The sequence below is a fragment of the Eretmochelys imbricata genome, chromosome 3, assembly GCF_965152235.1.
Source record: "Eretmochelys imbricata isolate rEreImb1 chromosome 3, rEreImb1.hap1, whole genome shotgun sequence".
NCBI classification, from domain to species: Eukaryota; Metazoa; Chordata; order Testudines; family Cheloniidae; genus Eretmochelys; species Eretmochelys imbricata.
The window spans coordinates 98707288-98729352 of NC_135574.1; the positions used below are offsets into that span (position 1 = coordinate 98707288).

The 22065-nt window shown below is 40.1% G+C and overlaps 1 protein-coding gene across 1 annotated transcript in view; it reads left to right on the forward strand.

Annotated features, from left to right (window-relative positions):
* LAMA2 (laminin subunit alpha 2) overlaps window positions 1-22065 on the forward strand; it is a 340783-nt gene that overhangs the window by 125312 nt on the left and 193406 nt on the right. Inside the window, exons 13-15 of the mRNA XM_077812149.1 lie at window positions 12074-12175; window positions 12792-13003; window positions 20279-20390. Of these exons, the coding sequence (XP_077668275.1) occupies window positions 12074-12175; window positions 12792-13003; window positions 20279-20390 (426 nt within the window). The remainder of the gene's footprint in view (window positions 1-12073; window positions 12176-12791; window positions 13004-20278; window positions 20391-22065) is intronic.

Consider the following 22065-nt stretch of genomic DNA (forward strand, 5'->3'; position numbering starts at 1 on the left):
GCAAAAACTCTAAACAGTGAGAAAAAAGTGAATCACAACTATACAGTTATTCAAACAGAGCCTGGCATTACTGCTGTCCCCTTTATCTGAAACATTAATACAAACTCTCGGCAAAGTTTATGTATGCTACTTAAATTCAAGTCCTATCTAAGATAGTGGAGACTAGATAATCTCTTTCCTAACAAAATGCAACTTGAATAGATCTAAAACAGTGAGGAACCCATTGGAATTTCTTTCTTGTGCCTTCCCCCACTCCACATACATGCACACCAAATGCAACACTCAGATTGAATCAACCATTCCAAACTAAATTTCCTTAGGAGTTTGCAGTCTGTATTCGTTTTTTGTTTTTTTTTAAAAAAACGTTAATCCAGACCCGAACTGGATTAATGATGGAATGTTACCTTACACATAGCAAGTAAACTCAGGACAAACAGATGTTTGGACATTCCCAACTGTGAATCCTGCGCTCAGTAAACCCACCTGAGGCACATACATAAACTCTTTGTACTTACATCCATCTGTTAAAATGGCATGCTGTCCAGTCACCACTTGTCAAACCCCATCACTATAGCATAGGTGCCAGTCAATTATAGACTGAGTAAACAGCCTATGGAACACTGAGTGCTGTTATTTTTGTGGGGATTTCTTCCTCATTGCCACCATTGCTGTACTGGCATCAGATGTCTCTATATTTGCTAATACCTATGTCTAAAAATTAAATACATACCTGAAGAGTGGATAAAAGTGAGACAATCCAAATAATGTGGATTGTATATAATGTGGTTTCAGTATCTCCCGGCATTGTGTGTAAAGAAGATCTAGTGGCAGATACTGCCACCAGTATGCTGACAGAACCCACAGAGTACCGAACAAGTTGTCAGGTGTCATAACTTGGGATCATGACAAATAAGTTCATAGGCATAAAGTGGGGAAAAATCTTAGGAGGCAACCTTTTCTCCTAGTATGCTCAGTTAGTGTCAAATGGTTGGTGTGGGACACCTTCCAAACATTGGTTTGTTGGATGCAATTTGGAGAAACTCCTGATTAGAACATTCTTCCTATTAATATATTGATGGTAGCAGAAATACTGTTGCTTCTTACATAGTCTAAGTCTACCATACAAAATGTGCTATCTAGTCAAATTTTTAAATCTTGCTAATGGTTACAAATTGTTAAATAATATCTCTAACCATTGAGAAAACACATGTAAATGCTGCTTTGATGACTAATTTGGTTTCTGATTGTCTAAAACAAAGAACCAGTCTGGCTTTGGCAGCTACAAAAATAGAGGTTGGGGTCAGTGTCAGTAAAAGTGAACATAGGTATTTTCAACTGAATGCATCCGATGAAGTGAGCTGTAGCTCACGAAAGCTTATGCTCAAATAAATTTGTTAGTCTCTGTGGTGCCACAAGTACTCCTTTTCTTTTTATAGATCTTTTAGTAACTTATTTGATCTCTCTCATTCATTATATTTTATATCTGTGTAATGGCACCAATGCCAATGGAATGTATGTGTAATAGTCATGGAATCACTGATATTAGAAACAGAAAAGACCTGTTGGGTCATTCTGTCCACGCTTCTGCCAGTATGCACTTCTACCCCAGAGTGTATTCACTGCATTTCTAAAACCTTGTACTGTACATAGTGAAATCCCTGAATACATAGCATGGGTCCACTTCCCTGCAGTAATTTCTTTCTGCTTTTTCAAGTATCATACTCTCTTGGATTAGGTCAGAGATTAAAGCCTCTCTGAAAGAAATCCATTCGGAGGCAGGAGTTTTACTACTAAATGCACCACTGCACTCATGGGCAAGGTATATACATTTTATATTCAACATTACTATTATTGGTGCTTTTACTAAAAGGTTTTGGAATCTCTTTTGTGTCTTCCTAGTTTGTTTTCACTACCAGCAACAAAGGAAACTTTATAGAACTGACCTGAAACATCTTTCTGTAGAAAGAAGTGAAAGTGATGCACCATATGTTAAAACCTTTTAATGTGTGTGTTTTAAATGTATATAACGTTTGCTAAAGATTACTGTCAGAGTTACAGGGCTAGCTACACCTCTGTCTCCCTTCTAGTCTCTCTGAGTTCTCTCCTTCAAACATTAGGTCTTGTGCCCTGACCTATCTCAGGGTGGAAAGTTGCAATTCTCCCTCTGTTAGACCAGGATCTGCAAACAACCCCCTGTCTAAGCTAGCTTATTACTGTGCAGGTCTGGCTGGACACCTGTGTTTCTTCCCTTTGGGAGTCATCACAAACTCCTGAAGGGAAGAAGCACAGGTGTTCAGTACATAGTGATATAGTGAACAGCAGCCTTCTTAAAACAAACGAGTTTATTAGCAAACAGAACAAAGCATTAAAGAAAATTATTTCAAAACAGCGAACAGCTGACACTCATATCTAAACTCATTTAATCTTGTGGTTCATTACGAGCTCATCTAGATGGGCTTCCTTTTGAGTTGCAGAAACAGAACAGACCCAGTTTACATTCTTTACCCAATTACCACATATCTCAATGGATTTTCTTATAGAGCCTACATGTGAAGTCTTCTTTTAGCCAGCGACTGTTTTTTTTCCCCCGTCTCAGATAATGTCCCTATGATAGCTACTCCATTGTTTGGCAATTAGACCTATTCACCCTTCATGGCCTGTATGACACTCTGGGGTGCAATCCAGACGAGTGAGGGTCTATCTCACACCTGTCCTGCAACCTGGGGTGCCTCAAAATGCTTTGCTGATGAGTCCAACCTGTGCAACCTGGGCTCCTCACAAACAGCCAAACAGCATGCAGGTTACACCCTGAGTGTGTATACCCACAGCCCTGGTCAGCAACAGTGACCCCAGCAGCCTGTTAGCAAACACCAGCCACACTCTAGCTTCCAGCAGCCTTGGTTACTAGGCTACTTAGTTACTACTTGCAAGGTGACTCCAACACACTCTCAGTCCTGGATTTCCCCCCCAAAACATACATTTTGCGCTGTCTGGATAATCCAGATATGTTAGGTCCATTGCCCCTCTTAGGGAATCAATGTACAACAGTGTGCTACCGTAAATGGATTTACCCACACTGCTCACAACACTGGATTACTTTTCGTCCAAGAATAAAACAAGTTTATTTAACTACAAAGAAATAGGTTTTAAGTGAGTACAAGTATAAGGCACTAAAAGTCAGAAATGGTCACGAGAAAAATAAAGATAAAATGCATCCTAATACTAAACTTAACAAACTAGACTTGGTTCAAGGTGACATTCTTACCACAGGTTCCCAGTAACACTGTTGACCACGTTTCAGGTCAGGATCTCCTCCCAAAGTCCATAGGCTGTTTCTTTTTTTTTCTTAAGTGAAAGAGAGAGATGGATAGGGAGAGATAACTTGAGGCGGTTTTGCCCCTCACTTTTATAGTTCAGTCACCCTATGTATGTGTGCAATTGATTGTTCCTTCCTAAGTGGAGTACTTTACATTTGTCCTTATTGAATTTCATCCTATTTACTTCAGATCATTTCTCCAGTTTGTCCAGATCATTTTGAATTTTAATCCTATCCTCCAAAACACTTGCAACCCCTCGCAGCTTGGTATCGTCCGCAAACTTTATAAATGTACTCTCTATGTCATTATCTAAATCATTGATGAAGATATTGAACAGAACTGGACCTAGAACCAATCCCTGCAGGACCCCATTCGTTATGCCCTACCAGCATGACTGTGAACCACTGATAACTACTCCCTGGGAACAATTTTCCAACCAGTTATGCACCCACCCTATAGTAGCTTTGTCAGGGTTCCCTCCACACTCTGAACTCTAAGGTACAGATGTGGGGACCCGCATGAAAGACCCCCGAAGCTTATTTCTACCAGCTTAGGGTAAAACTTCCCCAAGGCACAAACTCTTTGGAGGGTAAGTTGCCACCACCAAGTGATTTAACAATGAATCAGGGAAAGGACCACTTAGAGTTCCTATTCCCTCAAAATATCCCCCCAAGCCCTTACACCCCCTTTCCTGGGCAGACTTGAGAATAATATCCTAATCAATTGGTTACAAAGTGGTCACAGACCCAAACCCCTGGGTCTTAGGATCTAGAGAAATCAGTCAGGCTCTTAAAAAAAACAGAACTTTACTAGAAAGAAAAACAGTAAAAGAAGCACCTCTGTAAAATTAAAAGGGAAGCTAATCTTACAGGGAAATCAGATTTAAAACACAGAGGATTTCCCTCTGGGCAAAAACTTTAAAGTTACAAAAAGAAAACCAGGAATACACCTTTCTCTCAGCACAGAGAAAATCACAAGCCAAAACAAAAGTAAACTAACGCATTTCCTTGCTAGTACTTACTAATTCTAATGGAGTTGGATTGCTTGCTTTCTTGATCTCTCTCTGGCAAGCACACAGAACAGACAAACAAAAGCCTCCCCTCCCCCAGATTTGAAAGTATCTTGTCCCCTTATTGGTCCTTTTGGTCAGGTGCCAGCCAGGTTACCTGAGCTTCTTAACCCTTTACAGGTTAAAGGATATTGTGCCTCTGGCCAGGAGGGATTTTATAGTACTGTGTACAGGAAGGTTGTTACTCTTCCCTTTATATTTATGACAAGCTTCATCTAGGTTGTATTTCCTGAGTTTGTTTAAGAGAAGGTCATGCAAGACTGTATCAAAAGCCTTACTAAAGTCAAGATATACCACATCTACCACTTCCCTCCTACCCACAAGGCTTGTTACCCTGTCAAAGAAAGCTATCAGGTTGGTTTGACATGCTTTGTTCTTGACAAATCCATGCTGACTGTTATTTATCACCTTATTATCTTTTAGGTGTTTGCAAATTGATTGTTTAATTATTTGCTCCATTATCTTTCTGGGTACAGAAGTTAAGCTGCCTGGTTTTTGGGGTGCATTTGGTCACAGCTTTCAATCACTGGCCTTTTGATAGTGGGGGAACTGTGCTGAAATTGTCTTCTCACCCTGACATTCCTACACACCACCTCAAAAATCCTGTAAAACAATTTGGAGGCTGGGTCCATATTAACCACCAAGAGCCGTCCTCCCCCATCCATTATATTTTTCTTCAGGTTTGGTAGTGTTTTCATTAGTTGTATCATGCATAGTAAAGCTTCACATTAAAATACACAAATATCACAGGAAAATTTGAGTTACCAAGCCAGCTCCAATCAGTGGCCTACCTCAGGTCCACCAAACAGGTTTTCTGTTTGAATAATAGCCTAAATCCTGCTTTCCATCTGTATTTCATAATTAGGCAAAATTCCTATTGACTTCAGTGGCATTGATGGAAGTTTACCTAATGATTAAAATACTAGACAGAAAATAAAAATATCACTTAGTATGTTATTCTATGAAATGTAAAAATATTTTATCTTTAATACTCTTAAAATCATTGTTGCTGTAGCTAATTAAAATATGTCATGTCAGTATTTGCAGTATTCCCGATATTATTAAAGGAAAATTGAGAGATCCAGAGTTGTCTTACTTTGTGTTGAGGCTTGTCTATATTCAGATATTTTTGAATAACATTAGATTCAAAAAGTTTATTATTCTACTGAGGTATTTCCTTTTCATTCGCTCTGACTTGAAGGTGTAGTTATAAATAGTAGGGCTCTCCTTCTAAAACTCCAAGTCAATAACAAAGTATCCTCAGCTAAAAAAAAAGTATCAAAAGGCTAAAAATATATCAAAGATCTGGAAAAAAGAGAAAACTGAGGAGAGTATAAATGTAAAACACTAGCTCCATAGGTCGTAAATATGGAAGATAGGACACCTCTGTTTAAAGTTTTTTAGTTTATGGATCAAAATTCAATGTCACTCATTTTTTCCTGAATGAATGCTACTAAAAAACTACAGTATTTCTTAACATTTCCTTACAGAGTGAGCCTGTCTGAAACATTAAACAGTCACACACAAAATATTTTTCAGTTGCAATATAACTTAGGGCATGATCCTACAACCTGCTGAGCAATTCCTGGAATGCTGAGCACTCTTTGTTTATCTTGAATTCAGTGCGATTTTAGTGAGCTTGCAGGATGGAGCCTTAACTCATCATCTGGCACAGACAGAAGAGGAAAGATTATAGGGTTCTTTTGTAGAAAAGTTTTCTTCTTGCTTAATCATTCCCTTCTCTATTCCCCTTTCTTATTCTTTCCATAATTTTTTTTTTAAGAGGATACTTTGTGATCTCACAGCTATACCAACTTTGGCATTACCATACATATGGGAAAATCTGCCTGCCACATTAAATCCCTGATGCAGTGTGTTGCATATGTACCATATGATTACTGGTGACATCAGGTTATATTGCACAATAATTGTAAAGTTACTTGTAAATATGTTGTTTCTTCCCCTCCAGGCTGAATTAAGACAAGTGCACATGGAAAGCAGATTCTTGTGTTTTTGTTTTATTTTAATTGGCTAAACTTGATACACATGATAAAGAAAGACTTGCAGTACTAGCTACCTTCAGGCACAGTGTGGACTGGTGCTGTGCGGCCTTCTTCTACAGAGCTTAGGTACAGCACCTGAATGCTGACTAGCTTCATTCCTCTTATTTCTGTCCTTGAGTCGCTCTTCAGCAAAAACTGGAAATCATGTCAAATCATACTAACCTGTGATTTGTGCTGTTGATATGCATATAGTACCCAATACTTGCCAACATTTGGAAAATATAAGGAGAGAAATAAGGATGCTTCTTTTTACCTCTGTTGATGATATACATGGGGATATATATATAAGAGCTTTTTTGCAGGGATGTAGTGGGATTAGTGAAAATGTTGCTAAAATACTTGTTCTTCCCATGGCTTCTAACTTATTGGGATCCCCATGGTTCTATTCTGTTATCCCTCCTGTTCAGTGTGTATGTAGAGTATTGTTGCTGAGGGAAAAAATGAGATGATACGATATGCAGTGCCAGGAATATGTGGATGGCACTTGGTTGTACATCTCCTTTTGTTGAATCTGGCTTCTCTAGTCTGCTCTGTTAACAGAATGTAACAGAGAACATAAGAACAGCCATACTGGGTCAGACCCAAGGTCCATCTAGCCCAGTATCCTGTCTTCTGACAGTGGCCAATGCCAGGTGTCCTGGAGAGAATGAACAGAACAGGTAATCACCAAATGATCCATTCCCTGTCACTCATTCCCAGCCTCTGGCAAACAGAGGCGAGGGACACCATAGGTAGGGATATGTTTAGTCCAGATAAGATGGTAGTCATTCTGCTGTGTAGGGAGAAATGGAGAGGTCTTGCTCCATCATTTGTTGTATCTGCATTCTCTGATGGGCCCCAGTCAATCAAAACTCTTAACTTTAAGAGCATGAGTAGTTCCATTCATGCTTACATGGTTTTCTAGATCATGGCCATAGTTGCAGCAACTTGTCATGCCTATCGTCATCTAGGTTTCCCCAGGAAGCTGTGGCTCTTTCACTCAGATGCAGACTTTGCTACAAGAGCTGGTCAGAAAATTTTGAAATTTCATGAAAAATGGTGATAAGAATTCTGTGGGGAAAAAAATACCAAAAAGTTCTTACCAATTTTTAAAGCAACGTTGCTTGCCTCAGTGATTCTTGCATTTGTCACCATCAAGATAGACTATGACATTGTGTTGTACTGGGTGTTAAAAAGAATGCAGAAGATGACCCTTGAAAGAGGACTTAGACTCTTCAGATGATGCAGAGTGCAGAAGTTCTGCTGAATGTTGAGTTGGGTTTATGTGAATATTTTTCACTAGTACTCCAAGCCATGCTTAATTTGTACCTGGGTGAAAGCACTTGCAGACCCAGAAAATAAAATTTCCACAGCTCAAGCTGGGTCTTGGAGGGGCACACGTTTCAACCCTGCCAGGGGGTGGGGGGAACGAATTCCTTTTGATTGGCTGCTTTCACCAATTCCCTCCCCTAAGGAGACAAAGTCATTTCACAGGAGGGGAAGAAGGAGCCCCAACAGTTGCTGGAGGAGCAGAGGTGACGTGCAGGTTGGGGGGTGGAGCAGGGTCAGAACAGATGTGGGGTCAGAATTGATAGGGGGCATGGGGAAGAACTGATGGCGAGCTGGGGATGTTAGATGGAGTGGGATCTGAGTTACTACAGAGAATTCTTTCCTGGGTATCTGGCTGGTGAATCTTGCCCATATGCTCAGGGTTTAGCAGATCGCCATATTTGGGGTCGGGAAGGAATTTTCCTCCAGGGCAGATTGGAAGAGGCCCTGGAGTTTTTTCACCTTCCTCTGTAGCATGGGGCACGGGTCACTTGCTGGAGGATTCTCTGCTCCTTGAAGTCTTTAAACCACGATTTGAGGACTTCAATAGCTCAGACATAGGTGAGAGGTTTTTCGCAGGAGTGGGTGGGTGAGATTCTGTGGCCTGCCTTGTGCAGGAGGTCAGACTAGATGATCAAAATGGTCCCTTCTGACCTTAATATCTATGAATCTATGAACAGATGTGGGGGTAAAACAGACAGGTGGCGGATAGACAGGCAGGTATGATATTGCTCTCATTTCTGTAGAAAATGATAGGGCCCTCCCACTTCTTTCAGACCACTTTAAGTGCTGGCTCCATGCTCTTCTCAATCTTCCTGTTCACTTCCACATACAATTTAAAAAGTGCTGGTTGCAAAATATTTAGAATCCCTAATGGTCTAGGATCCAAATTTGTGAGAAATTCCCTACCATCCTGTATCCTGCTGCAGAAGTTAAGATCTGCTGTGTTTCTCCTGCTGACTGGATCTGGAACTTGATTGTTTAAGATCACTGGTAGGTCATTCTCAGTTGAGAGTAATCAATAGGAGGATGGGAGGAGGTGTGGCCTAGCCAAAGCTATAAATGTAGAGGCCTCATGAGAGCAGAGAAAGCCCATGACGGAGTGAGTGACAGCGAGCATAGCAACTGAGTGAGCTGCCAAGGTAAGGAGAGTTTAACTCTAAGGGGAGGAGTCTGAGGGATTTAACAATTAGAAAGGTACCAAATTCCCAAGAAAAGTAACTGATGGAATAAAGAGAACCCAATACACTTCACAAATATCCTCTAAGCTTAGGCTGAATAAAAAAGCAGATAGAACACCAGTATCAGAAGGTGGGGGCTACCCAATTTATGGCACTGAGTGTAACATGTATGATTACCTGCCTCTCAGACAGATGGTGTATGTGTGCATGCAACTCAAAGCCTTCAGAGACAGAGTACGGGCCCTGGAGGCAAAGGGAGACAGAGAGGTACACAGAAGACATACAGCAGTCCCACCTCTTGTCCAACAGTGCTGTACTATTAAGGAGGATGAAATTCTGGGCAGGAGACCATGAAGCTGGATTGGAGGGAAATGATCCCATAGTTGGGAAGCATCTTTTAGATAATGTCATGGTATCCTCTCGCACTGAAGATATCCCTCTGGGGGGGAGGGAAGAATTCCAATTATTAGGAAGACACGGGCAATAGCAGAGGAGGAGTCAATTTTTTTAAAAATACAGATAGTTGGGTTTGTGATGACCAGGAGAACCACAGGGTAAATTGCTTGACAGGTAAGAAGGTAGCAGAATTGCCCTGTTCTGTACATTTCCCCCTGAGCCTGTGGTATGGGTCAGATAGAGGATAGTGGGCTAGATGGACCTGGTCAGACTCAGTATGGGAATTCTTATGTTCTTATGAGGCATATTTGTTTATGCAGCACAGTGATTGCAGGACTACAGTTTATGAATTTAAACTGATAGTCTCAAAGTGACTATTTTATGTCATGAAATTTTAAACGTGTTATTAAATTGCCCAGATGTTATGATGGTAGTTCATAAAAATTCCAGAATAAAAAACAGCCCCAACTGCCCTTCCTAAATTAAGATAGTTGACATCAGACAAAGATGAGATCACCACATTCATTTTTACCCATGACTTAAATTGTAACTAAACCTAGGTTGCAACAGAGGAAGGCTAGTACATTCAAAAACAATGGCAAATGTAAGTGATAACTTCTATCATATTGTGAGACTTCAGTTGTATTGTTAACCACTTCAGTATTACATAGAATACCAGGTAAAATATACTTCCAGAGCTGACCAAAGTACCTCATAAGTGCCACTTTGAAACATCAGAGAGACATGGTGGGTGAGGTAATATCTTTTATTGGACCAACTTCTGTCGGTGAGAGAGACATTACTTGGTCCAATAAAATATATTATCTCACCCACATTTTCTCTCTACTATCCTGGGACCAAAAGGCAGCTACAGCAACACTACATACAACTTTGAAACATTGGCATTCCTGTGCTACCATTATGGTGGCATTTAAAGAAACTCTTCTAACTCTTCTAAGCTGTGATGGCACTATGCGTGGATGGGGTGACCACTGAGAATTTATATTGCATTCATGTGTTCATTATCTGTGCTAGCTAAAAAGGGACAGGTCAACTAGAGAAAATAAGAACTGACCTCATTCAGACCCTTTCTGAGATTAACTAGACCACTAGACTAAGTAAGAACTGACCTGGTTTAGACTCTTTCTGAGGCTGAATAAAGCTCGAGTATCTTTGCTTTCCTATTGCTTTTCATTCTCCTAATTCCCTACAGGCTCAGTCAGGACTAGAAGCAGAAGTGCCAAAGCACTGCATTAGAGGCCAGGGATTTTTTTTAGGTGTTTTTGGTGTCACCAGAGGCTAGAGGTAGTTTTGTAGACCCAGCCGGTCTGGATAACATTTGGATACACATCCAAACTTTTGGTTGCTTATGAATCCTGGGAGTCTCTTGTAGTTTTCACATGGCTACTAACCATAAAGCCTAAATCCACAGATTTTTATACTTCCATATGTTATCTAAAATGAGCTGATTGCTGCATCTTAAATAAGGAGATTGATTTTTCTTCCCCCCTTCTTTTTAAAATACAGTGCACAGGAAAATATGAGCATCCTTTGCTTTCTGTTACATGTGTGCAAACATGCCGTGTAACACATCCAGTATGATGAATGATACAATACAGCACGTTGTTCCCTTGGATCAGCCTTGAGAATAATCATACTGTTCTCCTTCCTGCAGAATACTCACAAGACTTCTCTGTGGTCAGCAACATGGATTGGAAGGGCATGGAGTTTGCTGTTGTAGGTTGTTCATCTCAGAGGAGATGTTACACTGGAATACAAAACAGACTTTTTTGTATTTTTTTTAAAAAACTGCTCTTTTAACAGTTTTTGGTGGAAAGCAAACCTGCTGTATTTGCAGTAAACTCAGTCATTCATGACAGTAGTTTTGATTCCTGTCCTAAAAATGATCTATACATGTTGTGATTTTTCTCCGGAAAGTTATTGTCAGGGCCCTGAATTTGGGTGCAAAAACAGATTCGGAAAAATATACTGAAATGAGATATGACCTGAGGTTATTAGCCTCTTATTATGGAAAGTGACTCAGGCTGAGGTAAAGGACATACCATTGCTTTGTTTGACTGCATGAGGACAGACTATTACGTTCCTCTATTTTCGATTACAATTGATACGAAAGCAAAACTCTTTTCCTTTATGCCAGTTTGCCTTATGGGTATATTTTGCATCAGAATAGGAGATGTTGTATCCATTATTAATTATTATTATTGTTGCTTATTATTTGTATTATGGTAGTGCCTAGCAGTCCTAGTCCTGGATCAGGGGGACCCCGTTATGCGAGGTGTTGTACAAAACACTGGTTTGTTGATTCTTAAGGAGGCAAGGACCAGATGGGGGCTAAAGTAGCTGAAACACATTCAAAACCTATCTTTGAAACAGCCCTTAGCCTTCTACAAAATGCAGATTGAAGGGAGATGTATTTGCAGATTTCAAAGCTGTTTCTGAGGAACTGCTGCTGCTTGGTTTTACTGTATTTGGGGTGATTTGCAACCTTTACCTGGCACTGGGGAAAATATTAGTAGGTGAGAGTGAGTCCACTCATGCTTGGGGCAGGGAGGGAATGGTTCATGAGGACTTCCTGCTTAAGGCACTAGATCATCCACAACTCCTTTCACAACACTGGAAATCCATTTCCTGGAAATATTGTCATAGGAAAAGAGTAACCCAGAATGGTTAAAGGCACGTTTCCTATCATGTAATAAGCATCATTCTGCTTTATTATAGATAACAGCTGCTGGAGGGCATCTGAAATTTACCATCTCCTATGACCTCACAGGGCAGGAAGAAGCTGTTCAAACAATACTGCAATCTGATATCATCATAGAGGTAAAGTATTTTCATTTCCAGTGACTAACTTTTGTCCATCTCTTCCGTGAACACTGAAGGCTAACAGTATCCAAAAGTGAGCAGGCAAAACTGACATGTAAAAGTGTGTCTGCAGCCAATTTACAGCAACCAATAAGGATCAGAGCTTAATGACTAAAACTAGATAGGCAAGACTAAGTACCCAAAGGAGCCTCTACTAATGTTAGAAAATATTGTAACTACATTTGTAAAGATGAGCAAGAAAAATGAATAAATATAATACATTTGTTGATTGAAATAGCATTTGCAGACAATTTAAACCAACAGTACACTTTAAACATCTGTGCTGTATAGTATCATGTATACTGTGCTTCAGTGGGTTATCTGGATTTTCTCATACTCATTCAAAGCCATGCCACTGGGTTCCAGTTGGGTTACCTGGATTTTGCATGCACTGACTTTTTGCAACAAAGCTCATATCAGGAACACTGGAAAATCTAGTGCATTCCTGATATAGACTATTCTCATAAAATATGCTTTCCAGTTCTTCTTTATACCAAATATCCACAATGATACAGCATCTTTTCTACCCTTTTTTATATTTAATTGTATCCCTTAAACACATCGCTCTCTCTAGGGAGCTGGCTTAAGAATCAGCACTTCAAAGGAGGGCATTCACCTGCAGCCATTTGAAGAACACACTGAAGAAGTTGTGCTGAAACCGGACTTATTTACTGTACACGGCACTGACTCTCCAGTCAACAAAAGGGAATTCATGACTGTGCTGGCAAATATAAAGAGGCTCCTCATAAGAGCCACATACAGCTATGGGATGGATGCCATCTACAGGTAGATGTGGGAACTGCATTTATGACAATGTTCTGCAGGCCCTCCGATGAATGCTTTTATTTTCTCTTTGTGCAGGGCTGAGGTTGGTGTAATTTAGAAGGATGCTTATTGTTATTTTTCCTCAGTTAAATCTTTAACATTTATTTAAGTCTTAACATTTTCAAATAGTCTGATTTTTTTCCCATTCTAACTCTCTTTTTGAGGGTGGGGGGGCTTCTACTGGCTAACCCACCACAAAGTGAAATCATGTGGACTATTAAGGAGAGAATCACAATTCTATAAATAAATCTATTTTGAAGCACTACATTTCTGTTGTATATGATAAGTGATTCTGATGGCTCATAGTGCTGAGATGCCTTCGTTATGAGAGGAAGTTCTTAATTTTTGTTTCCCCATTTAAAGAATAGAGTATGCCAGGATGTTAAGACCATGCAGCAGAGAGGGATCCTTTAGCTCTCAAAATGAATAAAAACCAAACTGACAAAATGTAGCTAGAGGGATTTTTTTTTAATCGGTATTGTATCTACAACTAGGTAATCCCAAACCTTTCCCTCTGATTTATGTCAGATTATTCTACTGTCTGGTCGTCTTAAAATCAATGGTTTCATTTGAAGTCTTCTGAACTCTTTCTATAAAATGAATGATGTGTGCGCTGAGGAGCTTTATGTGAGCTGGCACAGTAGCAAACCCATCTAGGTGGCTGCGGTGTGCAGTCTACAATACCTACAAAACTATGTGGTTCAATCTATAAAGCTAGCATTGGATTTGAAATTTCTGTTAGTGCATTAGTGGACACTGCAGGTGGGCCAAAAGTCAGCCTGGTTCCTGGTTCTGTAGATTTATCCTTTGTTAATACACTATTGCTCAGTGACTTGAATCATGTTTGTAAAATTTGGTACTGGAATTAATTCCAGTTTATGTTGCATTGTGGTTTTCCACTCATGAGGTATAATATCTGAAGTGTAGACTAACCCACAAACCAGTCACTTCAGTGATCTTAAGCAAGTGGAGGCAGAGGGAGCTGACTGCAATCCTGTGATTACTTGCCTTGAATGAAGTATTATCCAAAAGAGGAGAGTAATCAAAATTTCTGTGTTGCCCTGTTCCACTAGAGCACATTCCTAGATATAGTATATGGAAGCATCTGCTAACATTTCCAATACTTTCTAATTTCTCACCTTTACTTAGGGAGCCTAAAACTTAATCATTTTAAGTGGTATCCAGCTGAAACGTGGCAAATAAGTTGAAAGCAAATAAACACCGATTTTGCGAGTGTGCAGAGTGTCTTAAATCACAAAAGCCATTGTTTTAATTCCAAATGGGTTAAACAAAGATTCCAACCAGTAGATGTGGAAATGCAGGTCATGGCAAGCATATAACTTGCTGACGTCAGCTTTTGTACAGGTGTCCAGGGATATTTGTCTCTGTAACATTTGATCTTGCTTCTTTAATCTCTTCCTTCCCTTTCTCCTACTTTGTTTCTTAAGATGCTTTTCTGTGTCTTGTTCCTTTAAACTTGAGAACAAGCTAAGCTGCAAAATTTGGTTCTAGATCTAAATTTTCCTCAACTTAGTAGTGTTTGGATCTGGCATTTTAGTTTGACCCATTGTGGAGGAGAGAGCCTGCCAAAACTTCAGTAAAGGTCAGCGGGGTTCAAATCTGAGTGTCTTGGCATGGGCCAGTCTCTATTTAAAACTTTCTCCTACAAACCGCCAAGTAGTGCCCAGAGTCCTGCCTGCCAAGTTCCAAGTTTCCACTCTCTTTTGATTCCCCACAGTTTACTTTCTTGACAGAGAACTCCTTTTAACATTTAAAGCTAATATGCTGATTCATAAACTGTGCCATGCAGATTAAATATGGTAGCTAAACATTGTGAAAACATACGTAGACCCCCAGACTCTCAGAAACATGGTAATGCTTTTCTTATAAGCACTTTTTCTCAAAAGCAGATCTCAAAGCACTTTGTAAAAGAAGGTAAATATTATTTTCCCCATCTGTAAAATGGGGCCCAGAGGTGGAGGGATTTGCCAGGGCATTCTGGAGGCTGCTGGCAGAACCCAGGACTCCTGATTCCCAGTCCAGTGCACTGTCCACACTGCCTCCCCTTTAAAGAAGCGCCTTTGTTGCTGAGATGGTGCACAGCATTTTGGGGGCACTTGAGAGTTTCATGGAAAAAGGAACCTCTCTGCTGAGTAGTATCCTTAGGGAAGCTCAGCAAGAGAACATATGGATGGGTCAGAAAAAAAATCCCTAATAAGTGCTTTGCAGGTTTGTGGCAGTCTCCCTCCCGTGGCCATGGGATTATGGTTGGAAATGTAGGTCCCACAAGGGCTATGATAAAAAAAAAAAGTAGCTGTTAGTCATTTAGAAGAGTGTTCTCTATTTTTATTGTCTTTGGCTAAAAAATGACTTTGAGTTGCTCTCAGGCCACATCTGTCACTATCTCTGGGGATGTTCTGCCTGTGTTCACCACAGACATAATACTCCTAATCAGTGCTGATGGTACAACCTCCCTGCCACACACAGCCGTGGCTGGTAAAGCTGAGATCCACCCACTGGTGTTGTTTAAAGTAGCTTTTTGTGTTTGTGTATAATACCACCAGTATCATGCAAAGCCTTTCACACTCGGAAGATAACTTGCTCTTTGGTTATCATGTACACTGAGAGCTATCAGGGTGCTCAATGCTGTACAATATTGAGGAAGACATGGTGTGAAACCCAAGCTCCCACTGAAGTCTATGGGAGTTTTGCTAAGATTTCACCCAGGGCCTCTGTAATTAAGTTGATCTTTTGCTGTCCATTACATCACACATGTACTGCTAATTTCCAATGAGTGCCTAGGTCTGACTGTGTTATTTTCTGTTAGATTCCATTTCATTCTAATAAAACACTGTAGGCCCTGGGGCTACATGGTAATGCTCTTTACTATCTTGCAAAATACCTGATTCAATTCTCAATTGTTTAAACACTCAATAATAATCTTGCACATTAAAATAAATGTATAATATTCAGTTTTCTCCATAGTGGATTTGGCTAAACATTAACTTTATTTCCTGTTCCCTTGGCCCTACGAGCCTTGGGAGTACTGCAGGGAAAATCTTTAAGAGTCTGTGTGCTTTGTGTCACTCAGCAGTGACTCTTCTGACTGCTTAAACACTAGTGTTGATGGGTTCTGAAGGAAGTCAGACTTCCCCAGAGAGCTCAGATAACCCCAAGACTAGGAGTGTGAAAAAATAAAGTGTATGTGTGAAAATGTTTCTTGAGGATGTGACAGAGATGCCGAGGTCCCACTCCATCTGGTAAGCATTTGAGGGTTATTAGGTTTCTCCAGTGGGTAAGTTCCACCTCAAAACAGCAGCAGAAACTCACTACCTTTAAATACCCTGTTCTTTTAAATAGAGCAAATATTCAAACTTCTAATGACTTCACATCTGCAAGGATTTTCAAGGGTGATTTGATAGTTTTGTGTTTGAGAATCTCTCCACAGAGAGAGAGAGAGAGAGAGAGAGTAAATGAGTTACACAAAATCATACAGAATGGAGAACTGAACCCTGGTGTTCAGAGTCCCAGTCAGCCTGAGCCTTAACCAGAAGATCATCCCCATCCCCTCTATTTTTTATCCTGACAGAAGGATAAAAAAATAAGCCATACAAATTTCAGTATCATAATAATTTGAGGATACTTCCTATTAATGTGTAATGACTGATGTGCTCTTGAGTAAGCAACAACATTTGCTCTTAAATGTCTTGTGGATTATTTTAAAGCTAGGGATGCAATTATTACTCTATCTCATAATTAGGAAGTGTCCTCAAATGAACATCTAAATAAAAGCCCATTTACAGAGGATAAACCCATGAGGAGAAGAGTGCAATGCATCAGAGGGTTTGAAAGTGATTGTTGCTTTTCTGCCTAAATTGGGAGACTCTGTTAGAGCTTGTGGAATCTTTCAAATTGATTGAACTTTTAAAGTGTATCTATTGTAGTTAGGCAGAACTGAAAAGCTCTGTTGTTACTTAATCCAGTATTGTTTAGACTCTGTTCTAAGGAAGCCTGTAGTAATAACATTGATTCTTCACTGTTAATATTTGCCAGTGCAGCTAATGTAAATGTGGTGTAGACTGAGATGGGCACTGGAGAGCAGTTGTAGAAATCTTGATAAAGACAATATATTACTTGCAGTCTGAAATAGACTCATCACTTAACACGACTGCTACTCTGAAACTACTAAAATAGAGGGGAGGAGGACAGGAAAGGCAAAGCCGTGGGGTCCTCTAAGTATACAGAATTAGCTAAAAGACAAATGAACAATGCTCAGGTCAGTACCTCATGTTGCTTACGCAGCTGATGTGATTCGGATGCTTGCCATAGCAGGCAGTAAACTATGCTGATACTGTCTGAAATGCCTCCTTCCTTTTTAATCTTATTTGTATTTAGAAGTCAGCAGTTGCCTGCTGACAGTAACAGTCAGCTTAAATATTTGGTCTAGATGTTGAATCTCAGATTGTTCACATATCTCCAGGATCCAGTGCTCCATTACTGCCAGCATTATGTATTTTAATGAATGCAGAATGGCACCGAGGAATAGAAATTACAACAATGAAGTGGAAAAAATGCACTGCAGCTTTCTTCAATGAGTAACTGTTTAACACTGAAAACTGTTAAACACATTAAAATCCCATTTAGCAAACAGCAGAACCTAATGAAAATTGGAAGTATTCAGTGAATACAAATGTGAAATAATATTAGGTGAAATGTTTCTGTGTGTAACAGTTTCTCATTGTTCTAAATTATATGACATAGAGCTGGGAGCAGACCAGCTGTAGTCAATAGGCAAATGAGATTCAACATTTCACTGGCAATTTTTGTTTGGTTTATAGGTCTTTCTTTCTTTCTAAATTCTTTGATTTATTCTGTGCCTTTTTCTAGCTTTTCAGTCATGTTTCTTTAATATCTAAAGGGCTAGGGATTGTTCATAGAAAGTAGAACTCAAAAAATGTAATTGCACAATTGATTTGTAGCAAGGAGCAGGGTGGAATAATGAAGGAGAGAGGGAGCTTGCTGGAGACTCAGGGGTGAACTCAGCTCATCCTCTCTGGGTAGAGTTTTATTGCAGGGGTTTTAGGTTTTGTCTGAATTGATCCCAATTTGGCAAAAGTCTCTAGATGTGCATTACATTCAAACCATGGCAAAAAATAACTCCCTTGTAAACCACACAGAGTAGCTCTTATATTTCCCCAGACTCCATGCTCTACCATCTAGTACAGGGGTAGGCAAACTTTTTGACCCGAGGGCTACATCTGGGTATGGAAATTGTATGGCGGGTGATGAATGCACCGTGGTTCCTGGCCAGTGGGCGCCGCGGAGCAGCACTTGGGGCAGTGTGTGGAGCCCCTTGGCTGCCCCTCCACGTAGGAGCCAGAGCGGGGATATGCTGCTGCTTCCAGGAGCCACACAGAGTGGGGCAAGCCCCTGACCTCACTCCCTGGCTGGAGCACCTGAGCGGGGCAATCCCCGGATCCTGCTCCCCAGTGCATAATCGAAGGCCGGATTAAAACATCTGGAGGGCTGGATGCGCCCCCAGGCCATAGTTTGCCTATCCCTGTTATAGTAGCTAATCCCCCTTCCTTTCTTTTCATCTGTTCCCCTCTTTCTCTGTGGGAGCAATCAATATATAGCTGGTTAAGGAAATAGATTTTTTTTTCCTGTAGAAAATTTTGAGACTGTGTGTGTGTGTGTGTGTGCATTTTTTCAAATCAACCTTTTTTATTCAGTTTTTGGAAACCAAAACAGAAAACTTTTTGTTTGAAAATCAAAGTTTTCAGTTTTTCAGTGAACATTGATTTTTTTTTCACAAAAATTACTATTGTGTCAAAAAAAAACTATTTTCCTTTGAAAATGCAGTGCAGTGGAAAGTTTTCAAACGCCACCAGTAACAAAGGTCTCCTTTAAGGGTGCTAAGTGAAAATAGGCTCAGCTGCACCTCACTAATTCAAATGGCGTACCTTGGAGCCATAGGTATAGTTTGACTTCTATATTTGGGGCCAGGGGGCAACTCCAATTAAGCCAATGGGGTCACAGGTGTGTGTGTGTGTGGGGGGATATTCTGTACCTGCCCCAGGCTTTCAGTTTTGGGGATCAACAGCCTCCTGTCCCTTTCCCCCCAAAAAAACTATGCCTATGCTCTGAGCCCTGGCTGAGAATCAACCCCACAAATCCCAGACTGCTATCAGCCAGTGGGGTATCTCTGAAACAGGGTGCAGCAGAGATGCATGATCCCTTCCAGGACTCACCAAAAGATTTGCACAGTCTGTCCAGTGTGCAAGGAGAGGGGGTCACTTACAACACAAATTTGCATTAAAATAGCTGTCAGCTGTGATGAAGTACTTTCTTGACTTGCTAATTTATGCATTTTTGAGTGAAGGTTTCTTAAATAATAAAAATAATACTTAAAGTTTTGCCAAGTCATTTATGGAAAGCACGGAATATTGGAGCATTTTTTCTGACTGAGTAAAATGATTGATTTTTTTTTTTGGCTCCTTAATTTTTTCAAAGGAATAGAAAGAAAGTTACTAGTGAGGGGTTTTAGAGCTAGTTGTCACTGAGATATATATCAGCCATATCACTGAGATGCCAAAACAATTCCACGAGAGGTAGACTTAACATTTTCTTTCAGTTTTCTGCTGCAAGATTATGGAAAAAATAGAAATTCCTGTGTGTGTCTCTTCTCTTTTTGTGGCATTTGGAGAACTGGAACTAATGACTCTTATGTGCAAGGTATAGAATTCCTCCTGCACAGAGCTGATAAGTTGAAATCTTTTTCAAAAGGGCAAATCTGCAGAAGAAAAATGTCCCATAATCAAAGCTCAGTAATGTAATGTTTTAAGCAGGAGAAAGTTGTTTTACAGTCTAAAATTCTTTGCTACTTCATTTGCGACAAGCAGGCTATTTATATGTACATCTGTAATGGAAGCTAAAGCATGCAACTTGCGTGCCAAGAATAGCCTTTCTCTTACAGATACAGTATTCTGAGTTTTCAAGTGTGTGCTGACCATATTCTTCTTCACATGATGAACAGAAATAGCTACAAGCCTGTAGATATTCGTCTAGGAAATTGAGACATTGGATAAATATGAATGCCTTCCTATATTTAAGCAAGTAAATGAGAACAGCACACCGAGTCTCCCCATTCACTTTTAGTTGCATCCAAGTGTACTGATCTGCCTTCTATACTTGGTTTGTGAGTTAACTATTTTATTTTTGTTAATCTGAACACAGGTTGAGTGGGGTTAGCCTTGAAGCTGCTGATCGCTATTCAACTGGTAAGAAGGTGGCGTCTTCTGTGGAGGTTTGTCAGTGTCCTCCAGGGTATGATGGTACCTCCTGCGAAGTGAGTATCCATGTGGAGCTGAGATATATTTCAGTGCAAATCACCTGTGCTAATGCCGCAGTCTATTGGAGCTGCCTGTTGATGCAACATACCAACTGAGCCATTTGATAGATTCACTTTCTCTTGGATTTTGGATCAAATGGGAAATTGCTGCTGGAAATTTCAAGTTGCAGTCTTGTGGTGGTTGTTGTTGTTATTTGATTAGGGAATTTTGGAAATTGTAATAATTATTTGCAAAACATGACTTTTGATTCCCAAGTGCCTCTTCTGTAAATCTGATTTGGTCCCTTGTATAGTTACCCTAACTCAAAAGTAACAGACTTACTATTAAATATAATATTTCAAAGATAACGTTTTAGACCCCAACAATGATTTCCACATTATGGAGTGGAAAAGTATTTCTCTAGAAGATTTTCGTGTGCTCTTCAGATCATTTGTTTTGCAACTGCACGATTTAGAGACATTACACATGTATGTAAGATATTGCTTAGCAATAATCTTACAATTTGTGAACATGAGCTGCTATCAACCACTGTCAGACTTCGGCCATGTCTGGTTTACAGACTTCTGATGGTACAGCTATGTCAGTGAAGGGCATGAAGAGGTGTGATCACTGACCGACATTGCTGTGCCAGTAAAAGCTCTAAAGTAGATGCAGTTATACAGCAAAACTCGTTCTTTTCCAGTATAGCTTGTTTCACTCTGTGGGGCTAGAATTTCCTATACCAGCAAAGGGACAGTTTTGCTGGTATATGCTGCACCCATGCTAGGAACACCTTGTTGGTACAGTATACCGGTATAGTTATACTGGCAAAGCACTCATACTATAGACTTGGCTGCAGTGTAGTCATGGTCTGAGTGTAGCTGAATTCCCACTTTTGTTTCCCCAGGTTCTTTGCATGAGTACTGTTCAGGTTTTTCTTTTTGTTCAGGTTGAAGGTTAGAGAAGTAACATATACATGCTCTCAGAACATGCATATGTTCATACAAGCTCACTAATGCACCCTTAATGCATGCACACACATACACTTATGCTTAACCGAGAAAGGCATGGCTTGAGGTAGATTGGAGCGCAAAAGTCTTCAAAAGCTGTGCCTCGAAGGAAGTGGTTTCAAACACCAAGATGCTCTGCTTCACAAAACTACAAACAATATGCCATTTACACAGACACTCTAGGCATTTGCTTGTCAACTCTCTTTTTCTTTAAATCACCCCATGCTTATATATGATATTTAGGGCTTAGAGTCTTGTTTCATGCCAAATGCTTTTGCTTTTCGCTGGGGCTAGTAATACTAATCTAGAAAGAAGACCTAAAGGAATCCATAGAAGCTCATATCACTTCCAAAATGATATAGATAGGAACAAAATCAAATGAGACCATTGGTTAGCTAGATAGATGCAGCTTTTACAGCCTGTCTCCTGTAGGTACAATTACTTGGGGAAGCACAATTGGCTGAAACACCATTATTATCCTGGACACTCATGCTTCTGACTCCTCCATTACTCTTCTTAATTCAGACCTTAACTTTGATCTCAAGGCCAGAAATTTTAGAGGCCCCTTGACTGCAATTGTGTCTAATTCTGCCTACTGCCAACTTTGGAACACTGGCAGAGCTCCTACTTACCTTGACTCTGCTGAAATTCTGATTCATGCTGTAACCACTTCTCATCTTAA